Genomic DNA, 21295 nt, shown 5'->3' with positions numbered 1-21295 from the left:
TGGTGCTGTGACCACTTCCCTGGGGAGCCTGTTCCAGCACCCAACAATGTACTGGATGAAGAACCTTTTTCTGATATCTCCCTGAGGCAATTTCAGGCCATTCCCTCAGATCCTGTCAGTGATCACCACAGAGAAGGGATCAGTGTCTGCCCCCCCTCTTCCTCTCATGCGGAACTTGGAGGCTGCAATGAGGTCTCCCCTCAGTCTCCTCTTCTCCAGGCTTAGAGTCTAATCTCAGATATTTACCTGTAGGGATCTTCACCATTCACCTACTGTAAAAGAGGGGCAGCAGTGTGGAGGGCTTTAAATTATTTCAAGGCCAGTGTTGCATCACCTCAGTGAATGCCAGGAGACATTTGTTATGTATATAGGACTATAAACACGAACCAACCACACGCTTTGCAAGTGTAGTTTTAGGTCGGGAACGAGCCAGACCGTCACCGTGCTTCGCACACGGGTTTCCCTTCCCCATGAGTGAGCCCCTCGACCACCACCCATCGCATCGCCCCGCCCACCTGCGTAACCCCGCCCCTCGACGGCGCCTCGCCCCGCCCCCCGCGGTGCCCCGCGCCGCCGCTAGAGGGCGCGCTCGCGGCGTGGCGCGCGAGGGAGGGAGAAGAGGCGCGGCCTCCCCCCTCGCCGCGCGCCGCCATTGGCGGAGCCGCGCTGTCACTCACGGCGCCCGGGAGGTGGAGCCCCGCCCCCGCCCGGCGGAGCCCCGCACGGCGTCGCCATTGGCCGAGCCGCGCTGTCAGTCACGCCGTCCAGCAGCAGGCCCCGCCCCCTCCTCCCGCGGCCCCGCGCAGCCGCTTGGGCCGGGCCGGGCCGGGCCGGGAGCGCCGGGCGGGAGCAGAGCGGGGTCGGGACCAGCCGGGATCCGCCGGGACCAGTCGTCTCCAGGACATGGAGGGCGTGCGGCAGGGCGGGGGGCCCCCCGCGGGTGGGCCGGGGTCCGGCTCGGGCTCCGCGTCCGGGTCCTTCCCGTCGCTGTTCCCACCGGGGCTGCACGGTATCTACGGCGAGTGCCGCCGCCTCTACCCCGACCAGCCCAACCCGCTCCAGGTCACCGCCATCCTCAAGTACTGGTGAGGCGGCCTGGATGGGGCCGGGGTCTCGCGTGGAGCTGGGGGAAGCGGTGGGGCCGGCGCCTTGTGTGGGATAGGAGAGGGTTTGGGAGGAGTAGTGGGGTTGGGAGCAGCAGCGGGGCTGGGGACGCTGCAGGGAGTGAGGCCGCGGGGCTGGATAGGGTCCTAGCAAGGGGAGAGGGACCGCGAGTTGTACCCAGAGTTTGGGGTGAGATGCTCTTGTGGCCGGGATGGGATGGAGGCGTTGGGAATGCATTGGGTGTCCAGGCGGTGTGTTTGGGGGCATCCTAGGGAGGATGCACTGGCAATAGGGGGGAAGGCTGTAGGGAGGGTTGCAGTGAAGACAGGAGGGTGTATTGGGGCTTCTGGGGTGATTTGAAGGGTCCGTGAATGAGAGGTGGCTGATGAAGGCCGTGGCTGGGGCAGGTCGTACAAAAGGGGAGTGTGTGTTACTCATCGGAGGATTCCCACAGAGGGTGAGGGGCTGGAGTTTCCCCTCCTGGACAGGAGCCACGAGCTCTGTCTTGTATCCGGGAGCTTGGGGTTCCAGTGTGGCCGGCACTGACCGGAGTGATCCCGCATTCCGGCCCCAGGCCGAACACACGCTGTGCATACCCGTAAAGCCCACGGGGCAGTGCCAGCTCCTCTTGGCCTTGCGTAGCCATGTGTTATCGCAGACTGTGAATCTGCTGCTCAGTGTCTGCTGACACAGTGTCTGACATCGGGAACAGCCATTGTTTATGTGGGAGAGTGGCATGAAGGAAGCACTCGGATGTTTAGCTATGGAGTAAGTGTCTAGCATCTAACCTCGTGTGAAGAGGAGTTCCTTTTGCTTTTTACTATCGCTTTGCTGCTCAACCACCTCTTCTGGGCCTAAGGAGTGCGATAAAGTCACTCCCGAGAGTTTGCTGTACCTGACATTGACCAGTCCCTACTCCACCACTTGGAAAAACTTTAGTCAATGCTCAGCTTCTTTATTTAGAGTTCATTTTAACTCTATCTGGTTAGATTCCTGAGGAACAGCAGAATAACATCCTCCCTGATGCTGCTCTGACACACAAGCTATTGCTGTTGGTTTTCACAGTACTGTTAGCCCTTATTGCTTGGGGGGGGTGTACTTAAACTAACACAATGGGCTGAGATGTTGCAAATCTGAGACTTCAAAATACAAATAATTTCCTGATTGTGTGCATCAGTACTTTGGTGATGGTCTGATCAGTCTGTTTTTATACCCATTTCTAATCTCAGATATTCAATCCTGAGGAGTTTCCAGTCACCTCGATTTGGGAGTCAGCACTTTCCTGTCAACAGCTTAAAACAACACTGACTAGAGTGATGTAAGATTTGTGGGGGTTGAGGGAAATTTAGTTATATATTGAAAAATGGCAGAGACCCTTGTTTGGGAAGAAACACTGGTGCTTGTTTGCTTAAGGGATTGATTAGGATTTCACTTCAATTGGAGCTCAAACACTGGAAAAACTGCTATTGGCAGTAATGGCAGGTTGCAAGTAAGAAGTAATGTGAAGGCCTGTTTATCCTGGCACTTTCCACGTAGTGGTTCTTCCGACTGTCAACTCAGCAGCAAGAGCTGAGAGCTTTGCTTGTAGAAACCAGAGGTGAGATTCTTACTGCTATCCTGTGCAGGAAATTCTTGTGCAAGGTGAAGCCTATGTGGACACTGCACATACTTTCTCTTCCTTTGTAAGGTGAAACTTGGAGCTTGGTTTTGTGAAGTCTGGTAAAATGACTTCTGCCACAGCTTACTCTCTGCTAATCTGTCCTCCTCTGCCCGAGCTACCAGCTATTAGCTGGTTTAGATTGAAAGAGGAAATTGCTGAACTAAGTTCCCTGCCTTAGGAGAAATATTGTAACACTAAATCAGCTTTTAATTATATGTATCAGTTTCTCTATGGTTAACAGAGGTGCTTTTTTTTTTTTGTTCTGGTAGCTGAAATCATAGTCCTCAGCTTGCGTGTCAGAGCAGATCCTTACTGTGTAATGTTGGAGAATCTGCAGAACTCCATGCCTATTACATGGAGAAGTTTAGCCATGTGAGTTATTTAATGGAACTAGTCTTTTTTTAAATGCTATTTGCATATCTTGGGAGAGAGTTTGTGATTCAATCTTTTTGAAGAGTTTCTGGCTGTGTTTATAAAGGCCATGTGCTGAGATGAAGTTTTCTCTATTGATGTCCAGTGTCCGCTTTTATTACAAAACATGGTTGAGTATCTTTAAGTGAAATATCTTGTTACATAGAATTGCTGCTGAAACAAGCAAATGTGTGCTTTCCTTTGTGACAGGTTTTGAAACAGGCATACTTTGGTCTGGACTGTTGGTTTTTCATCACCTGTCTTAAATTTAGGCCATATATTCAAAAAACAGTGCACTGACCTGTGGTCTGCAGCCACTTGGGGATTGTGGATTACTTCTGAAGGGTTATCAAAAGGTAGCTGTGAAAAGCAGTCCTGTTGTCACCTGCTGGGAAGTGACTATGAACCATGCATTGAGGACTTCTCAGGGTGAATGAATTGGGAATTTTTGAATTTTTTCCCATTGTGGATCTATTTCCTCTGCCCGCTTTGCATTTCTACTTCCACAGAAACTTCAGAGCGCTCTAAATGTCAGTCAAAAGAAGACTCTTGGTGCAGATGCAAATCCGGGGGTTTCCCCCGAGGCTGCCCTTCTTGTTTGTGAATGAGCTCCATGAATACAGAATGTAACAAATTTGTACTGTACCTCTGGCTTTGAAGTTCAGCTCTTCCTAATAAAATCCTCCAATGCTTCCAGCTCTTTGTGTGAACCATGTACTGATATGTAGATTGTGATTCAAGGTCGAGCCCTGCCACGGCAGCCGTGGGTGGGAGGATGTACCACAATAGGCATCAGTGGTGCCCAACCTTAGAGCAGTGAAACCTGCCACCGAAACTGGATGAATATCTGTGCTGACTAACCTTTGGTGAGCCTTGGGTACACTAGTAGCTGTGCTCCAGGCAGCTGGCCTAAAGCTCCTGCTGGATGCTCCTGCAGTTGCAGTGGTTCCGGGATAGGTATATGGCTTGGATATGTGTTTTTCAAAATTTAATTAGTCACCACCATTGCAGGCTTTTTGTTTACCTCTCTTCCAAGCCTACCAGATTTCTCAGGAAGTAAAGGCAGTCTGCTTGGGTCATCGAGCAGCATGTAAACCAGTGGGTAGTGAACTCTGTCTGGGTCTGCGCTGGACAGGACAGAATTTGGCTCCCCTGAGCAGGCTGGTGCTGCATCGCTGTGGTCACCTCCTGGATAGCCCAGAGAGGTTTGGCCTTTGGAAGGAAACACAGGGCTGCTGACAGGAGTGAGAGAGAGGTGTCTGCCTCACCTGGTGCAGTCTAGGCAGGACTTTCCATCTGCATCAGACCTGACAAATACCTTTGAGTAGCCCTAGGGAAAAGCATGTACTCGTGGAACAGTCCCTGTCCTGAAAAAGGGCAGTGTAAGGGTTTGTCTTGTGTGCTGTCCATATCAGAATGCCTGTGTCAGCAGTGTTCCAGAACGGATCGTTTGACATCTAAAGGTGTTACTAAACCCAGTTTGGAAGCAGGTTTTCTGCATGTGGGAGGTGCTGGTTGTTTATCAGGTGGTCCCTTCATTGCAAATCCTACACAACTGCTCTGACCACTCACTAATCTCTCACACTGGTTTGCTGGTCAGTGTATGGATCTCCCTTGCTCTGGAGTCTTCCCAGTCAGGGTGGTAATTGTGTGTGGCTGCTGCTGTTCACTGCCACTCCTTGGGAGTGAGTGATTGTCCTGACTGGAATTTCTTCCATTTGGCTACTTCCATCATGGATCCCTGGGAGCCTGAGCACTGGCCAGGGTATTGGTGCCACACTCTGAGCAGAACCACCTGAATGGGTGTTTGCGGTAGAGATCCCAGCCTCCACTGCGACCTTGTGCTGGCAAGAGGGAACAAGTGGGGAATGGGTGTGTCAGAGGGGACTTGTTTTTTCCTGAGTGTTTCAAACTATTGCTAGATTTTGAGAATGAGTGTTTCCCAGGTGGCTACTGAGAATCAGACTTTGTTCCATCCCGGGTTCTAACTTGCATTCCCTGGACTTGCTCACCAGTTTGCCTTTTACTCCATGAAGATGCTGCTTGTCATATGAGAAGGCTGCATAGCTGTGATGTAGCCCTCACCAATGGACTTCTGTGCCATTACTGGGGGTAGGCTACTCATCCCCTCTGTCCTGCCCCAGTATCCTGGGATACATCCTTGACTGACCTGCTGGGGAAACTGGAACTGGTCTGGAGCCACCGTGGTGGCCTTATGTGACTTCAGAGGGTGGAAGCTGTCCTAGGGAAAGTCACTTGTTAGATAAAGGCTCTGCTTTTTTTTCCTGCAGCAGTAGGAGGGAGGCAGCACAGCTCACCTGTGGAAAGAGCCTTTAATATAACAGGCTGATATGCTACTTCAGACAGTCTTGAAAGGTTGGGCAAAAGAAGGTGGCAGAGGATTTCGAATAGTGTGTCTCTCTGCACTAGGGCTGGATCCATCTGTCTAGACACAGAGACTGCTTGATGGTGATACACAAACCCCCAGGGCTAGCAAAGGAAGCACAGGCTGCCCTGCAACCTGCGGATGATTGTGTCAGGGTCTGAACAGACAATGCAGATGAGGGGAATTAGTGTGGTTTCAATGAAGGGGGGTCATCTTAATTTGGATTTTCTTATTTGGAGCAGTTGAGAGTTTTACTTGAAAACAAAGTGAACTGTAGTCAGGAAACAGTTAAACAGCTGCTCACACTGTTCCGTAACTGCTTGTGGTAGGTGTTTTATGACTGACAGAGTGAACTGCAAGTAAAACAGTGTGGTGTGATCCTTCCCTCAGTGGGGAGTTGTCCTGCCTTGAACGGGCAGATGTGACAGGAGTGGCAGAAGGAGCATGCCATGCTCTCTGCTGGCACACTGGCCTCACTTCCCTGTGCCTTGTAACAGGAAGGGTGGATGCAGGTTGTGGTGATTACTGCTTAACATGACCTGGCTGTACTGCATTGACTTTTAAGTAATGTTATTTTAAGGAACACATCCTAGTGTTGAAGCAGGGGATGCAGTGATGCTCTTTATTCATTCTTGATTAATGCAAGTGGTGTATTTTACAAGTTATGATGCTAATTCTTCTGAATCAATGTTTTTCTCCTCCACTCTTTTAACTTCTTTCTCTGTGTTCAGAAGTATGGAGTACTCTTCTCAAAACTTAGCCCTTTCAAATTCTACTTTGAGGAATAGCATCACTTTTTTTGAGGTATGTGCCTCTGGACTGAATTAAGAGGTTGCAATGCAGATACAGCTATTGCTCTTTACTAGTACAGTTTTCCAATTTTCTTTGTGTTTTGTAGAAGCTTTAATATGATTTTTCCAGAGGTTTTTATGCTTTAACTTTTAAAACATTGTAGTATGTTGCACACATGCGCTTTGCCTTCCTGTGCTTGAATCATTCTGGACTTAACCCAACCTTTCTCCTCAATTATTTTTTTTTTTAGAGGTAACTAGAACATGCTAATTTAATTTTTGTCACTAGCTGTGTTTAAAAACAGGTCTTTGTACAACCTCTTGTAGCACCTGTGGAGACTTGCTATTTGTCTTGAATAAACTAACTTACCTAGTAATCTTTCTGTTTTTAATGCAGGTTGGGAGGACCTGACCCTCTGGACTATGTTAGCATGTACAGAAACCTGGGAAATCCAGCACTGAATGTTCCTGAGCATTGGCACTACGTCAGCTTTGGGTTAAGTGACTTGTATGGAGACAACAGGGTACATGAGTAAGTGCCATTCAAGTTCTGTAGCTGCATGTTGTGTTTTGTGTTGCATTTTGGGGCCATGTAGGTAAAACCCTGTCCTGCTGTTCATATTATTTGAACAGCTGGTTTTCTGCTGAGAATAGCCCAGCCCTGGTCTCACAAAGGATGAGGTTTGCCTGTTCTCGTATGTAGAAGAATTTCTATGTTCCCCTCTGTAGGCTTTGAATGCAATATATTTCTTTTCAGTGTTAAGTCGAGTGGTTTTTTGTTAGAGGGGTTTTTTTTATTTCTTTTAACTGGTTGGGAAATTTTCTTTTAACTGTCTGTCTTGTTGTGTTTTTCACTCTTGGTAGTCTGTTATGGTCATACGCCTAAATCCTGACCCCTCCCTGTGCATGTTAAATGCCTTCCTCTGGAAAACTGCTGTAAGGGCATTTTTGCTATTGCTGGCGCAGCAGTGTTACTGTCAGCAGGCTGCCACCCCAGTGGCTGCTGTATAAAGTGCCAATTTGTGTATTAGAAGCCTAAAATTCTAATTATTTGACTGTCTTTTCTCCAGTAATTAAATTATTATCTTAGCTTCTTGGTATGGATGGTTTCAAGCAGACATTTTGTTTTAGATCAAGCTGGCAGCGTGAGCTAATCTTACCCTTGTCTTTCTTTAATTGACCTTGCTTCTTAACTCCAGTTAAAGTGAGTAGCAGTAGCTAAGCAGACATGATCTCAGGGCTGTGAACATGGCCTTTTATCCAGCCAGAAATGCCACAAAGTTTCTGCTGTTGCTGTTTATTGAAACTGTCTATGCATTGTTTCATAGTTGCAGGGTAAATGTCCTTGACGAATGTTGCAGCAAAGGCCCCAGTTTGCTCACCCAAGCTTTCCTCCTTTTGTTTGTCTTGGTTAAGATTCAGCCACCATTTTTTTTTCACCCAAATGCTTCTCTTGCAACAGCAGCAGTCAGGCAGTCTCTTTAACCTTACCCATGTCCTCAAGGCAGTTTGTCCTGTTTTGTTTTTCCTCCTTGTGTTTGTGATTACAGAACTGCTTTTCAGAAGACAAGTCTCTTAAGACTGGAGTTTATACAGGACTCTAATGTCACAGGGATGTGCCTGGGACATTTAACCAACATGTCTAACAGCTAACTCCAGTCATTAGTAGCAGGGGCAGAGGAAAAGTAGGGCAAGTGAAAGAAATTAAATTAAAGGCTTCCTTCCCTTGCTTCTGCAAGAGACCCTAGCATGGACATGCAGGCCTTCACATGGTGCCTTTGTTCTCAGATCGTGATATTTCATCTATGCCACTGAAAATCTGAAGTTGCCAAGATTAGATGACCTATGTTTGCCCACCTTGTGATGAGACTGATTTTAGAGAGAGTAGAGCTGTGCTGACTTATTTTCTTTGGTGACTTGTCAGCCCGAGTTTTTCCCATAATGAGACTGTTCTCTTTGCTCAGACTCTTTTCTGATGGTTTTGGGTGAGAGCGGGGAGTGGACATGAGGGTCTCAGCTGAAGACATGAAGAGTGTTGTGGTTTTATGAATGAAGATGCAAATTCTGTAAAGACACAGCTTCCTTTGTCCTGGTACGTGCTCTGACTTCTCACTCCCAAAACCTGTTGTGCTTTTATAGTGGAGAACTTGGGGGTGGAGGATCGAAAGTGTCACACAGGTGGAATGTCACAACTTTACATCACTTCCTGGCATGAGACCTCCTAACTCTTCATACTGCCATATGGTTTGGTCTGGAAATTTGGATTGGGGTAATGGGACATGCCTTTTGCTGGTTGCAGGGCACAGGAATTAAAGTCCCATCTCTAGACACAAGCTGCAGGTGATTTCCAAGGCTTGCTGAGTGAAGCAGGAGGAAAGCCTGTGCCATGCTCTGGGAGGTCTGAAGTCCCCGACTGCCCTACCTGGATGTGATCCTGGGCAGAAGCTTAAGGGAGCTGGTGTGCCTTGGCTGCCCCTGGCACCACACTGCCAGAGGCTGCTGCAGCTGGGCACTGCATGCAAATAGTAAGCTATCATTGCTGTGCTGCTTTTTGGATATTGGCTGCAACCTCTTCAGCACAGGCCTGCTCAGATCCATCAAAGTGATCTCTGTGCCCTGAGTGCATGCATGTGTTTCCCTTCTCTCTGTGTGGCCGGAACAGTCTTCCTGGCTCCAGAGCACTTGCCCTGAGATGTTAAGCTGTCTGCAGTCACCTTTAATTTGGCCTCCTTCTTGGGGCTACAAAACTTAATACTACTTGTGCTGTCAAGTGAGTGGGTTCTGCTCTTGTGTCCAAAAGTCTTAATATACAATTATGCATGTGGTAGACCTGTCAAGACCTACACATCTCTTAAACACTGAAGCTGAAGTTATCACCAGGTAGGTGAGCACTGTAGACTGCCCGAGAGACGATTTTCAAAGGAGCTGAGCACTCGCCAGCAATTCTTACTCCCAAGAGCAATTGCTGTTAGCCAACTACTCTTGAAATGTGATGGCAATGGGAACTGCACTTCACCAGACCAGACCTAGGTGCACACTGCAGGAATGTGGTGGATTTCCTATGCACCCAGGAAGCTCTTGTTCTCCAATAGGGAATTTAATAAAGCTTTTGTTTAAGAAAATGGATATCAGTCTCTTTGTTGCTTGAAGGGCTTTGGGGTTCTACTGTCCCAGGTAAAACATGCTGCAGAATGGTTGGCAGGAGCATAGGGTGACAGGGGAGTTGTTTAAATCTTTACCATATTTCCTTTAAAGCTGGTGTGGCACTGAACTCTGCTCATCTGCCCTGGCCCCTGGAGATAGGAGTGAGTTTGTGGGGGTTTTTGTTTCCCAGCTCTCTCTGCAAAGACTGGAGAGATGGATCTGCTTGTGACAGTCAGCAAGGTTCCTACAATAGGGATATGCTTCCATAACCTTGCTGTCCTTCATCCTTTGGAAAGGGAAGAATAGTACACTGACAAAGGTCTTTTTAGTTGTCCAGCTTGACTTTGGGTAATGCATAGCTTATTTCTTGTGGGCCTCCTCTGGTAATACAGTACAATCTAGAACAATTATAATGCAGTATTAAATGAAAAGGACTTTTTGATTTTGTTGGGTGAACTAACACTGAATTAGAGGCCCCCGTATTTTTATTTATAATGGAATAGCAAACAGATGTAGCAAATAATGTGAAAATGTTGACTTTAATTTATATTTTTTAATAAGAACCTGAAAAGTCTGAAGTGGAGCTCTCCCTGTGCCTCCTTGTTGACAGATTTATTTTCAGTTAAAGCAGCACTGTTTCCTGCTCTGCTTAAATGTCAGCTATGCTCTGCTTACAGAACTGGTCTGGCTTTAAGAATCCATGGAATAACATGGAAGAAATCTAAGAATTCCAAACAGGGAAACCTTTTTCATTTAAAACCCCTCAGTGTTTCATGGTATAATTGCAACCATGACACCAGCTGTGCTGGGTTGATAGCTCTAAAAATCCTAAATCATGACGTCATGACAGCATTAGGGAACCACAGGCCTTTCAGTGGGATTTCATGCCAAGCTGCTTGCATGGAAATAAGTCTCTCCAGTTGAACATGTTGCACAACTTGAGTGGCAGCAGAAATCCTTCCAGGATGTTTTTGCAAGTTATACTCTGGTTTTAGCTTTTTTTTTTTATCTCCTTTCAAATCAAAACAAATGTGTAACTTCTTGAATCTATTCAGCAGTGTTAAAGTAGAGCCTTTTATCAGACTGTTCTTGCTTTCTGAGGAGATTCTGCACCACAGTGGTGAGTGTGTGTGCAGCGTGTCAGCGGGCAGGGACCATCTGGCCAGTTCCATTGCAGGAGAGGAGATGACGGGTCCTGTGCCCTTCTGCACCCCTTGCCAGCAGCAACACCCACAGCAATGCCAGCAGTAGGGAATGTATCCCTGTGCATCTGCACAAAGCACCGTGCCTCAGCTGGCAATTGCAGATCGTGCTCCGATGCCAGGCCATCGGCAAAAAGCGCACACGTTTATTTCAGTGCCAGGTGCATCAGAAAAAATCCCAAAGTATGCAGCCCGAATCACACAGGTTTCATAACTTTAAACAACTCTCTAATTACAGATTCAAGGATTACCTCACCTGTTCAAGCCCGTTTTCCACCCACCCCCTTGAATTGCTTCGAAGGTCATAAAGCAACCCCTGATACCGGGCATTAATGTCTTTCTTGCTATGTTCTTCTCTTGACTCCTTGGTTCTGGCACAGCTTCCTGCCTTCTGGAACTGGTTCAAGGCCTAAACCCAGTCCCGTGGACCTGTTTTATCATCTTTCTCGCTTTCTATCTGCCTCCTCACAAGTGCAAGCAACCATCTCTGTTTTTGTCAAAATTCTTGCCTGTAAAGAATTTTCACAAGAAATTATAAACTATGCACTTTCCCTTGCGAACTTCCAACCTTACTAAAATACATGGGGTTTATGGCTAGCACTCTCCTTCTAAAATGCTTAGTCTAAAATACATAAATTCTGTGGCTAACAATTTCTAAAAAAGTACCTAATTTTACAGCTCCACATGGAGAACAGGTGCTTGAGGAAGGCAGCATCAGCAGACTTAGCCAGAATCTGACTCCATCAGTGGCAACATCACTTCAGCTACTGCTGAAGGCCATCTTTGCATTGGTCTTCACTTACAAGACCAGCCTCTAGGAATCTCTGGCCCAGGAGACCAGGATAAAGGAATGTTGGAAGGAAGACTTTATCTTGGTCAAGGAGGATTGGGTTATAGAACACAAAGGAAAACTTGATATCCACAATCCATGGACCCTGATGGGATGCATCCATGAGTGCTGAGAGAGCTGGTAGACAGCATAACTAGGCCGTTCACGATTGTCTTTGGAAGGTTGCGGGGGTCGGGAGAGGTGCCTGAAGACTGGAATAAAGGAAATGTCACCTCAGTTTTCAAAAAAGGCAAGAAGGAGGACCCAGGGAACTATGAGTCAGTCAGCTTCACATCAATCCCTGGAAAGGTGATGGAGCCACTCATTCTGGAGGCCATCTCTATTTACAGGGATGACAAAAAGGTGATCAGGAACAGTCAACATGGATTCACTAAAGGTGAACTGGGCTTGACCAACCTGGCTTTCCACAATGAAACAACTACCTGGATGGGTGAAGGGAGAGCAGTGGATATTGTCTACCTTGACTTCAGCAAGGCTTTCAACACTGTCTCTCACAACATCCTCATAGGCAAACTCAGGATGAGTGAACAGTGAGGTGGATTGAAAACTGGCTGAACAGCCAGAGGGCCATAATCAGTGGCACAGGGTTTAGTTGGAGGCCTGTCACTAGTGGTGTCCCCCAAGGTTCAGTACTGGGCCCAGTATTGTTTAATTTCTCCATCAATGACTTGGTTGAAGGGGTTGATGCCTCCTCAGCAAGTTCACTTATGACACAAAGCTGGCAGGAGGGGCAGACACTGATCTCTTCTCTGTGGTGACCAGTGACAGGATCTGAGGGAATGTCCTGAAGTTGCCTCAGGGAGGTTTAGCTTGGATATCAGAAAAAGGTTCTTCATCCAGAGGGTTGCTGGGCACTGGAACAGGCTCCCCAGGGAAGTGGTCACAGCACCAAGCCTGACAGAGTTCAAAAAGCGCTTGGATAATACTCTCGGGCACATGGTGTGACTCTTGGGGATGGATGGTCCTGTGCAGGGCCAGGATCCTTGTGGGTTCCTTCCAAGTCAGCATATTCTGTGATTCTGAGTCTGTAATACCCCAGAATGCTGTGCAGCCCTTCAGAAGGGCCTCAACAGGTTGGAGGGATGGGCAGAGAAGAACTGTCTGAAATTCAACAAAGGCAAATGCAGGATCCTTCAGCTGGGGAGGAATAACCCCAGACACCAGCACAGGTTGGGGGCTGACCTGTTGGAATTTAGCTCTGCAGGAAGGACCTGGGGGTCCTGGTAGACAACAAGCTGTGCATGAGCCAGCAGTGTGTCCTTGTGATCAAGAAGGCCAATGGTATCCCGGGGTACATTAGGAAGAGCATTGCCAGCAGGTCAAGGGAGGTGATCCTGTCCCTCTACTCTGCCCTAGTGAGTCCCAGTCTGAAGTGCTGTGCTCAGTTCTGTCCTCCTCAGTACAAGAGAGACATGGAGTGAGTCCATGTGGATGATTAATGAACTGGAGCATCTCTCTTATGAGGAAAGGCTGAGAAAGCTGGGCCTGTTCAGCCTGGAGAAGAATGTCTGAGAGGGGACCTCATCATTGTCTAAGTGTCTGAAGGGAGGATGTCAAGAGGATGGAGCCAGACTTCTCGGTGGTGCCAAGCAGTGGGACAAGAGGCAATGGGCAGAAACTGACGCTTGGGAAGTTCCACCTGAATATGAGGAAGAATTCATATTCAACTTCCTGTGCAGGGGACCAAGCACTGGAACAGATTGCCCAGAGAAGATGTGGAGTTTCCCTCACTGGAGATATTCAAAAACTGTCTGGCTGCAGTTCTGTACCATGTGCTCTAGGATGACCCTGCTTGAGCAGGAGGTTGGACCAGGTGACCCACTGTGGTCTCTTCCAGCCTTACCCATTCTGTGGTACTGCAGTGCCAGGATGTATTCCAGCCCTGGATTGTGCTGACACAGGGGTTTGTAGGGTTGTCCAGGGAGCTAAGAAGGGATGTGCGTTTTCATCAGACTGACTTCTGTCACCAGTTTGCTCTAAGGCCAAGGCTGAATCTTCACTTAACTGTTCTGGCATTTCAGTGCTCACCCTTTTTGTTAACAATTTAAAGAAGTACATGGAAAATGAAAACCATGATGTGATAGAATTCCTGAACACCTTCAATAGTCTTATTTGTATTAAAATTGCAGGGTTGTAATTCAGAGCTACAATAGAAAGCAAAGCTTAAGTTATGACTAGGTTAAGAGATAAGATTTTTATTTGTGGCCTTCCCACATCCCAAGAAGAAACAGATCAGCTGTGTTTTGATGTTTACTACACCATCCTCAGATTGACAAGTGTGGTGGGGTTTGGGGTTTTTTTGGTTTTGTTTTTTTCCATGGTGGCTGGCCAGGAGCTGAAGTGCAGCATCCCATTTGCATAAACCCAAAGAGATTACAGCTGCCTTCATCTCTATTACAGATGCAGGGTACCACCCGCTGAGACAACAGGTTCCAACTTGCTGTGGTCCTTTTGATTTGTGCTGCTTACCATTTGGATCAGGAGGGAGCGGTGCATGCCGGGATAATGTGTTGTCTCTGTGGGTGGTGCCTCCCTATTAAAGGTGAGGGTAAGCATGAGCCTTTCAAGATCTCCAGTCCAGCTTGTGTTCTGCTTGCTTGTATAGATCCTCTGAATGATCTTAACTTGTAAAAGGGCAAGGATGCTTGTTAGAGCCGGGTAGAAGAAAAAGGAGCGCAAAACTGGATCAGGTAACAAATGCAAGGCTTGCAGAGGGGTGGATGTTTTCTGGAAGGCTTTTTCTGAGTATAAAAGGAGTTTGAAAAGAGTATTTAGAAAATAACTTGAAAGTTGGAACGAGTGCTCTCTTTCTTTTGAGTGCGTGCTGGCTTCTCCTTTGAACCTGCATGAATATGGGACAGAGTGGTGCTGACAGCTGTCACTTCAGTGGCCTCTTAGTTCTGTAGCCTTTCATAAATTTAAAAGCTCACTGCCCTCAGCTTGCCAGCCTTTAGCCTTAAATTTTGCTATTTAATGGGTCCCTAAGTGATTTATAAACCACATGCCTAAAGAACTGCTGAAATATTACACCAAACTCCAAAGTGACAGTGAATGCTTTAGAAATGGTGAAGACTGACTCTGCCCCTCTTTGTTTTCATGAAAATGGGATAAAATAGGGGGCCTTTTGGAAGACAGTAAGTTAGAGAGAGGTGGTGTTTGTTGTGGATCCATATTTCAGACAAGATTTTTAGAGTTCAGTATTTCTACCTTGAGAGATTAAAGATCAAATCACTTCAGTTTGGGAGTTGAGCCTGGAATTCAAAGAAAATAGTTTAAAAGTCAAGGTTTTCTTCCATTTTTCATGGTCTCCAGTTGCTTTCAGGTGTAATGTTGAAGCATATTTCACACAGAGGAACCTGAGGACTTTCTTAAATAATTGCATAGATATGTAAACCCTTCCTTATTCATCCTTGTTTTGTTTTCTAGCCTATTAGCTCTGAAGTTAAAGGACACCTGCTGTGTCAGGGATGGCTGTGTGGTAGCTACTTCAGCACATGGAACAGGGAAATAAGGTTGAGTGCTGAGGACATATCCTCAAACTGAAGATCAGGAAACAGTGGTTCTGTTCCTGGGTCAGAATTTGTGATGCTGATGATGTGAAGGGTTGTTTGTAGAGGTTTACAGTCACCCTGAAAGGCTTCTTCTGGGTCTCCATAACTTCCTGCTTTGTGTTGCCTTGGCTTCATCTGGGGGAATTGAACTTAAGCCAGTGTACTGAAGAAATCTTTCTTCTTCATACAGTTGCTGGAGGTGGAGCATCTGCCCCACCTAAAGGGAATAACATGGATGAGGATATTAGTGAGCATCAGTTTAGGAAAGAGGTGCAAGAGTTAGGACTTGGAGGAGAGAGAGTCCCAGATGGGGACCATACTCTGGGCTTCCTTTTTCTTCCTAGGTTTTGTTTGTCTATCAAAGACTGACCACAAATGTAATGCTTATCTTTTGTTTGGTCTTTTGTCTGAGGCAGAGGGAAGGAGAAGGTTCATGGCAGAGTGGGAAGGAAGAGGCAATGGAATTAGAGAGTTCTGTGACAAAAAAAGCTATTTTCTTTTAATGATAGCTTATTTGAGAATCTATCAGAGTTGGAATGAGTAGTTTAGCTGCATGGGGGGACAAGATCTGGTTTTTAATGGATTTGTCTCGTTGATGCTGAAAAGTCAGAGAAGAAACTCTCTAGACTCATTTTGAGTATAGAAAGCCAAAAAGCACACACAGTTATTGCAGTGCCAGGTCCATCGGAGAAAATCCCAGAGGGTGCATCTGGAATCACACAGGTTTCATAACTTTATACCATTCTCTAATTACAGATTCAAGGATTACTTCACGTGTCCCACCCCATTTTCCCCCACAGCATGCCCCCCTCAAATAACTTGTTTTTCCCTTGGCTCCTTGGTTCTGGTGCAGTTTTCTGCCTTCTGGACCTGGTTCAAGACCTAAACCCAGTCTTGTCTCATCTGTTTTGTCTTCTTTCTCACCTTTATCATCTCTTCATGGGTGCAAGCAACCGTCTCTGTTTTATCAAAATTCTTGCCTGTAACAAATATTTTCAAGAAATTATAAACTATACACTTTCCCTTGGGAACTTCCAATCTTACTAAAATATATGGGTTCTTTATGAGAGCTAAAATATATGAGAGCTAACACTCTACTTTTAAAATTCTTAGTCTAAAATACATAGAATTTATCTATGGCTAGCAATTTCTAATAAAGTACTTAATTTTATGGCTAGATTGTGGTTAGATTTTTTCATGCCTATAAAGATAATGAGTTAGACTGAGCTTTTCACAAAATGAAGGTACTTTAAATAAGCCTCTCCTGTGTGGGTTGTCTGGTGTCTGGTAATACAGTTGTGCTTCTACTGAAACTTGATTACTGTGAGCACCTGTACATCCTTCTGTTCTGTCTGGCTGTTTGGTTTTGCGTACTTCGTAGAGATGTGACATTTTGGGGACAAGTCTTCCTTTGAAGGACCTGATTGGATTTGACCAATGAGCTCAAAAATTATGGAGACATTTTAAAGAAGCATATGCACAAATGTGATCTTGTAAAGTTTAATTCTCTATTTCCTAGGCAAAAACCCCAGTTAAACCAAGCATTATGCCTGTTTAGGTGCCCCATTGAGGGTGTCCCTTGAATGACTTTGCAATACACCAGAACCCTCTAAGCCTTGTGTTTGACTGCTGGAGGCAGACCTCCCTTGAAGCTACGGTCACCAAAGGGAAATATTTTTTCCTCCTCCCAGGCACTGCACACTTGGCTTCCAAATGTCATTTGTTGGCGGTAGTTAGTACCCTTAATGAAATGAAAGATGTGGGCCACCTACGGAGAGCAGCGCTCTTCGTGCTGAGGTCTATCTGTGTTTGCCTGCACAGGTTGTGGGATGAGACTATGCTTGGACTGTGCTAGATTTGGAATGTTTTTTTGAAGCATTGAAGGAAATTCATTTAGCATTTACAAGAAGGACTGCTTTCAATCAAAGAAAATGGGGAAAAAACTTGGAAGTAGGTTTATAGCTGAGCATTACTGAAGACAAGCCCCACTTCCTATTTAGTACTGCATCTGCCTGTACATCCCAGTAAGATGAGCCTCTCACTGCCATGCAGGGGAAGGGACATAGTGCTCAAACTGGATGATTTTTTTTTTTTTTTTTTTTTTTTTTGGCCAGCAGAACTTCCACATTTATGATCTTGGCACATGGAAGGAGAGTTGATCTGAGGCGGAGCTTCTTTACTCTCACCTCCCAGCTGGGTTAGTGCTGGATGATGTGGGAGAGCTTTCAAACTCTGCTCTCCCATCAAGTTCAGCCTACCAGGAGGAGTAGTGACTGGGGCGGATCAAAATTGGGTCTTCTGGTGAAAGATTGCTTTATGAGATAAAGATCTGTTTAGGATGTTCTAAAAATTAAGAATTAAAAGATTTATTTTTTTTTCAGTGGGACATAGAGGTAAAAGCATTTTTGAGCTGTGTGGCCATACCAGCTGCGAGATCAAAGGATAGTTGACTTTTTTAATCGATTTGCTCCCTGGAATAGGGGTACAAACAAAGTGGATATTTGAAGAGGTAGAGCTGAATGTTATTAATCCCCTTTTTTTTTTCCTCAACCCAGATTTAGTGGTGGGAACATGCCTTCCGGACTAGTACTAGAATAGTACATGTTACTTGATGAGACAATGGTTACAATTGGTAGCAACAAATAATTGGTAATAAAGTTGCCAATGTTATTTGATATTTAAGCTATTGGTGTTTCTCTCTTCTAAGCTGGAAACTCCATAGCGATCACCTAACTCCGCTGCCTCTCTACTGTCATCTCAATTTTGAATCGAGGCCCAATAGGCAGTGACACCAGGCTAACAAAAGAGGGCTGCAAATCTTGGTGGTCTCCCATTCAGATGGTATTCCCTTCCTTGGACAAAGGGGTGACTAGGGCTCCTGAGTGCCACTCTGCCTCCAGGGTTGGTAAACAAGGAATGGATCGCTGGTGGGAGGCATTTTTTGATCACTTGACAAAGCTGGGTAGATGGGATACCACCTGACAAAGGGCTGAGGTTTAAAGGAAGATTTTGCAAGGGCTCTTAAGAACAAAAAGGAAGAAAAAAAAGAGGCCAAAAAACTGGCTTTTTTTGCAGGCTGTAAACAGGGTGGGCGGAGGTGAAGGGGGACCCAGCCATTCTTGGGGAGCTCTGATTTAAGCTCGGAGGATAGAGACAAGGGAAGGAGGGAAGGGTGCACAGATGGCTCATTGTTTTGTCTAGCTCAGCATTCTCGAACTGCCTAAGCGAAGGGCAATTGTTTTAAAATCCTTTATGCAAAGAGTGCTCTTTGCTTTCCAGATATCCCTGGTCCCTGTAAACTGTAAACTAGCGGGGCTGGTCTTTAGCACCCATTTATTTTGGATGGTCAGTGCTCTGTCCAAGGGGCCCTGGGCGGTTGCTGGGCTGCTGGAGTGGGAGGAAAGAGTAGGTTTCTGGGAAATGCACTGCAGCATCTGGGGACAAGGCGAGAACAAAAGGATGTGCACGGAGGGACTGATGCAGAGCACGGTCTGGCTCAGGGGCCTTTACCAAGACCGTAAAATGCATCATGAAACTGGCACATACCTTACCTGCAATGATATCTGATGTACAGTATAGTTTTCTGATAGGGCTTGGGGTTTTTTTGTAGCAAATAATTCATTAGTATATAGAAATACTGCCATTTCTATACAGTTATCCTTTCTACCTCTCCAGTTGCACTGGCACAGCTCCTTCCCCTCCTCCCCTGTGAATTGTTGTGGCCTTTCTGGAGCAGGGGCCCTTTTTGGCATAGTCGACAAAAATAAACCATAAAGGCAGCTGTTGTTATGAATAAGGCTCAACAGGGGAATTTTACCAGTAGAACTATGGCAATATAATTATACTGGTAGACTAGTTACAGTAAATTTCCTCATGAAGACAAGCCTTAAGTTGACATTTCCTAGCTAAGTTGAATCCATATGTATAACCTTATTACGCAAAAATAATATGTCTCTGGGCCTTGAATTCCTTTTTACCCAGAAGAGTAACATGAAGCAGAAAAGCAAAGAATTTAGTGTTCAGAGATAGATGAGGGATTTTCTGTAGCAGAGTGGCTGTGATGAGCTGTACGGTGAACTCTGTGTTTTACTGGGCTGGTTATTCCTCCTAAAGTGGTCAGGAACGTGAGGAGCGTGTTTCTGCTTACTGCACTAAAAAGCAGTACTGAAATATGCTGTAACCTGACATCTCTCTCCCAACTTTATTCCTGTTTGAAAGGCAAGCTGAGCTATTTTGCAGTTTCCATAACTGAAGTGGTTTGGCTGAGAGGCAACACTGTTCTGCCACTATTAGAATCTTTAGGGGTAAGCCTGGAGCCACTGAAAGAAAGGTGGGGAATGATGATTTCTTTCCTCTTTTGTTTGATTTTTAAGATGCAAAGACCTATTTTATCCTTTTGGATTTTGTCTTACAACAAGTGGAGTTTGTGTAATGTTCACAAGCCAAGTGTTTATTTCTATAGAACAAAAATATCAGCCTACCTCTGGAAGTTTCAAATGCTTTAAAGGAAAGATAGTCTTACAGGAGAAGCTTAACATTTAAAGGCCGATTAAAAAAAGTATCTAGAGTAGACTTTTCATCGCAGCTGTCTTGTGTTTCCCTTTTGGGAGTCTTTAACCAGCAATCTGATGCTTTCTTTTCCCTGCAATTACAGCACAAGCTCCAAGGGCCTTTCATTGCCTGTTTAATTGATTAAGATCTCTCATGGTGCTCATCAGTATATTTTTGAGTGTACCCTTTGCAATGAAATGAGACTATGTAACAGCTCCTCAGGTAAGGCAGTATTGTCTTGATTTCTATAGCTAATGAAGTGAAAGATCAGGGATTAAATTCCAGATCCATCAAGATCAGAAATTCATAGAATGGTTTGGGTTGGAAGGGACCTTAAAAGATCATCTAGTTCCAACTCCTCTGCCATGGGCAGGGACACCTTCCACTAGACCAGGTTCCTCAAAGTCCTATCCAACCTGGCCTTGAACAATTCCAGGGACAGGACAACCACAGCTTCACTGGGCAACCTGTGTCAGTGCCTCACCAGCCTCACAGTAAATAATTTCCTCCTAATATCTAATCTAAACTTACCCTCTATCAGTTTAAAGCCATTCCCTCTTGTCACGTCACTATATGCCCCTGTCAAAAGTCCCTCCCCAGTTCTCTTTTAGCCCCTTTAGGAAGGTGCTCTAAGGTCTCCCTGGAGCCTTTTCTCCAGGCTGAGCAGGTCCAACTCTCTCAGCATGTTTCCAGCCCTCTGAGCATCTTCATGGCCCTCCTCAGGACTCACTCCAACAAGTTCATTTTCCTCTTATGATGGGAGACCCAGAGCAGCACTCCAGCTGGGATCTTGTAAGAGCAGAGGGGCAGAATCGCCTCCCTCGACCTGCTGGCCACACTTCCTGTGGTGCAACCCAGGGCATACCTGACTTTCTGGGCTGCAGGCACACATTGCCAGGTTTTCATCAACAGTACTTGTGCCCACAGCCTCCTTAAAATCTGTTGGATTTCAGGCTTCTAAAGCTCCTAAATACCTTTTATGCCTCAAACTCATTTATTGCGCAGTGGAGAATGAATTATATGCGAGTTCTAAAAATGTACTCAAGGGTATGCTAAAGTTTTTTCTTGTGTGATTTTTCTTAACATGTTCTTTAGCCAGCAGGAAAGTAATGGGTGACACCAGTGTTTATATTCTATGTAACATAATGGAGCCCTGATCCTCACTTGAGACCTTTAGGCAATGCTGAAAAAAAATAACTCTATCTGTCACTGTAGTTTCTGGCTTTGGGTTTTTCTCTTATTCTTCCCACTCTCCCATACTGCTTTTGAAAGCCGCTTTTGTTATGCGAATGGTTCCTCCCGGCAGCTGCAGAACTTTCCACAGCAGGAGCTAGGAAGGAGCCAGCAGACACTGCAAGGAAAGTTGGTGCCCTTCTCCCAGCTGCTCACCAAGCACAGCAATGCCGTCCTTCCCAGCCACACAGGCTCAAACTGGCCCTTTGCTTATGTTCTCTTGCCTGGTGAGGTTGCAGCTGAGCCCTTAGGTGAAGTTGTGGAGGTGCATTACCATTCCCTGTGTATCAGAGCTGAGGATTCAGTTCCTATATGAAACAAGATCCATGTGCAGATGAAAGGTTATGTTCCCTAGTGCACTGTGTCGTGCAGTGACTGTGTGCTTTGTTTGCAGAATCACCTTCAGCTCAGG

At 46.0% G+C, this 21295-nt stretch overlaps 1 protein-coding gene across 3 annotated transcripts in view; it reads left to right on the top strand.

The window, feature by feature from the left end:
• The first annotated feature begins 786 nt into the window (after positions 1 to 786).
• Positions 787 to 21295, top strand: part of SUFU (SUFU negative regulator of hedgehog signaling) — a 98748-nt gene continuing 78239 nt past the window's right edge. The window contains exons 1-2 of one of the 3 annotated variants that reach the window (XM_051800497.1): positions 787 to 1085; positions 6750 to 6884. In XM_051800497.1, the coding sequence (XP_051656457.1) occupies positions 904 to 1085; positions 6750 to 6884 (317 nt within the window). In that variant the 5' untranslated portion in view covers positions 787 to 903. The remainder of the gene's footprint in view (positions 1086 to 6749; positions 6885 to 21295) is intronic. The other 2 variants (XM_051800495.1, XM_051800496.1) reach the window with 2 other exon arrangements.

This window comes from Manacus candei, unplaced genomic scaffold (genome assembly GCF_025592945.1).
Source record: "Manacus candei isolate 608988 ecotype Guabito, Panama unplaced genomic scaffold, ASM2559294v1 h1tg000050l, whole genome shotgun sequence".
NCBI classification, from domain to species: domain Eukaryota; kingdom Metazoa; phylum Chordata; class Aves; order Passeriformes; family Pipridae; genus Manacus; species Manacus candei.
Note: the sequence above shows the minus strand (reverse complement) of the source record. Positions and strands in the feature narration are given on the sequence as shown.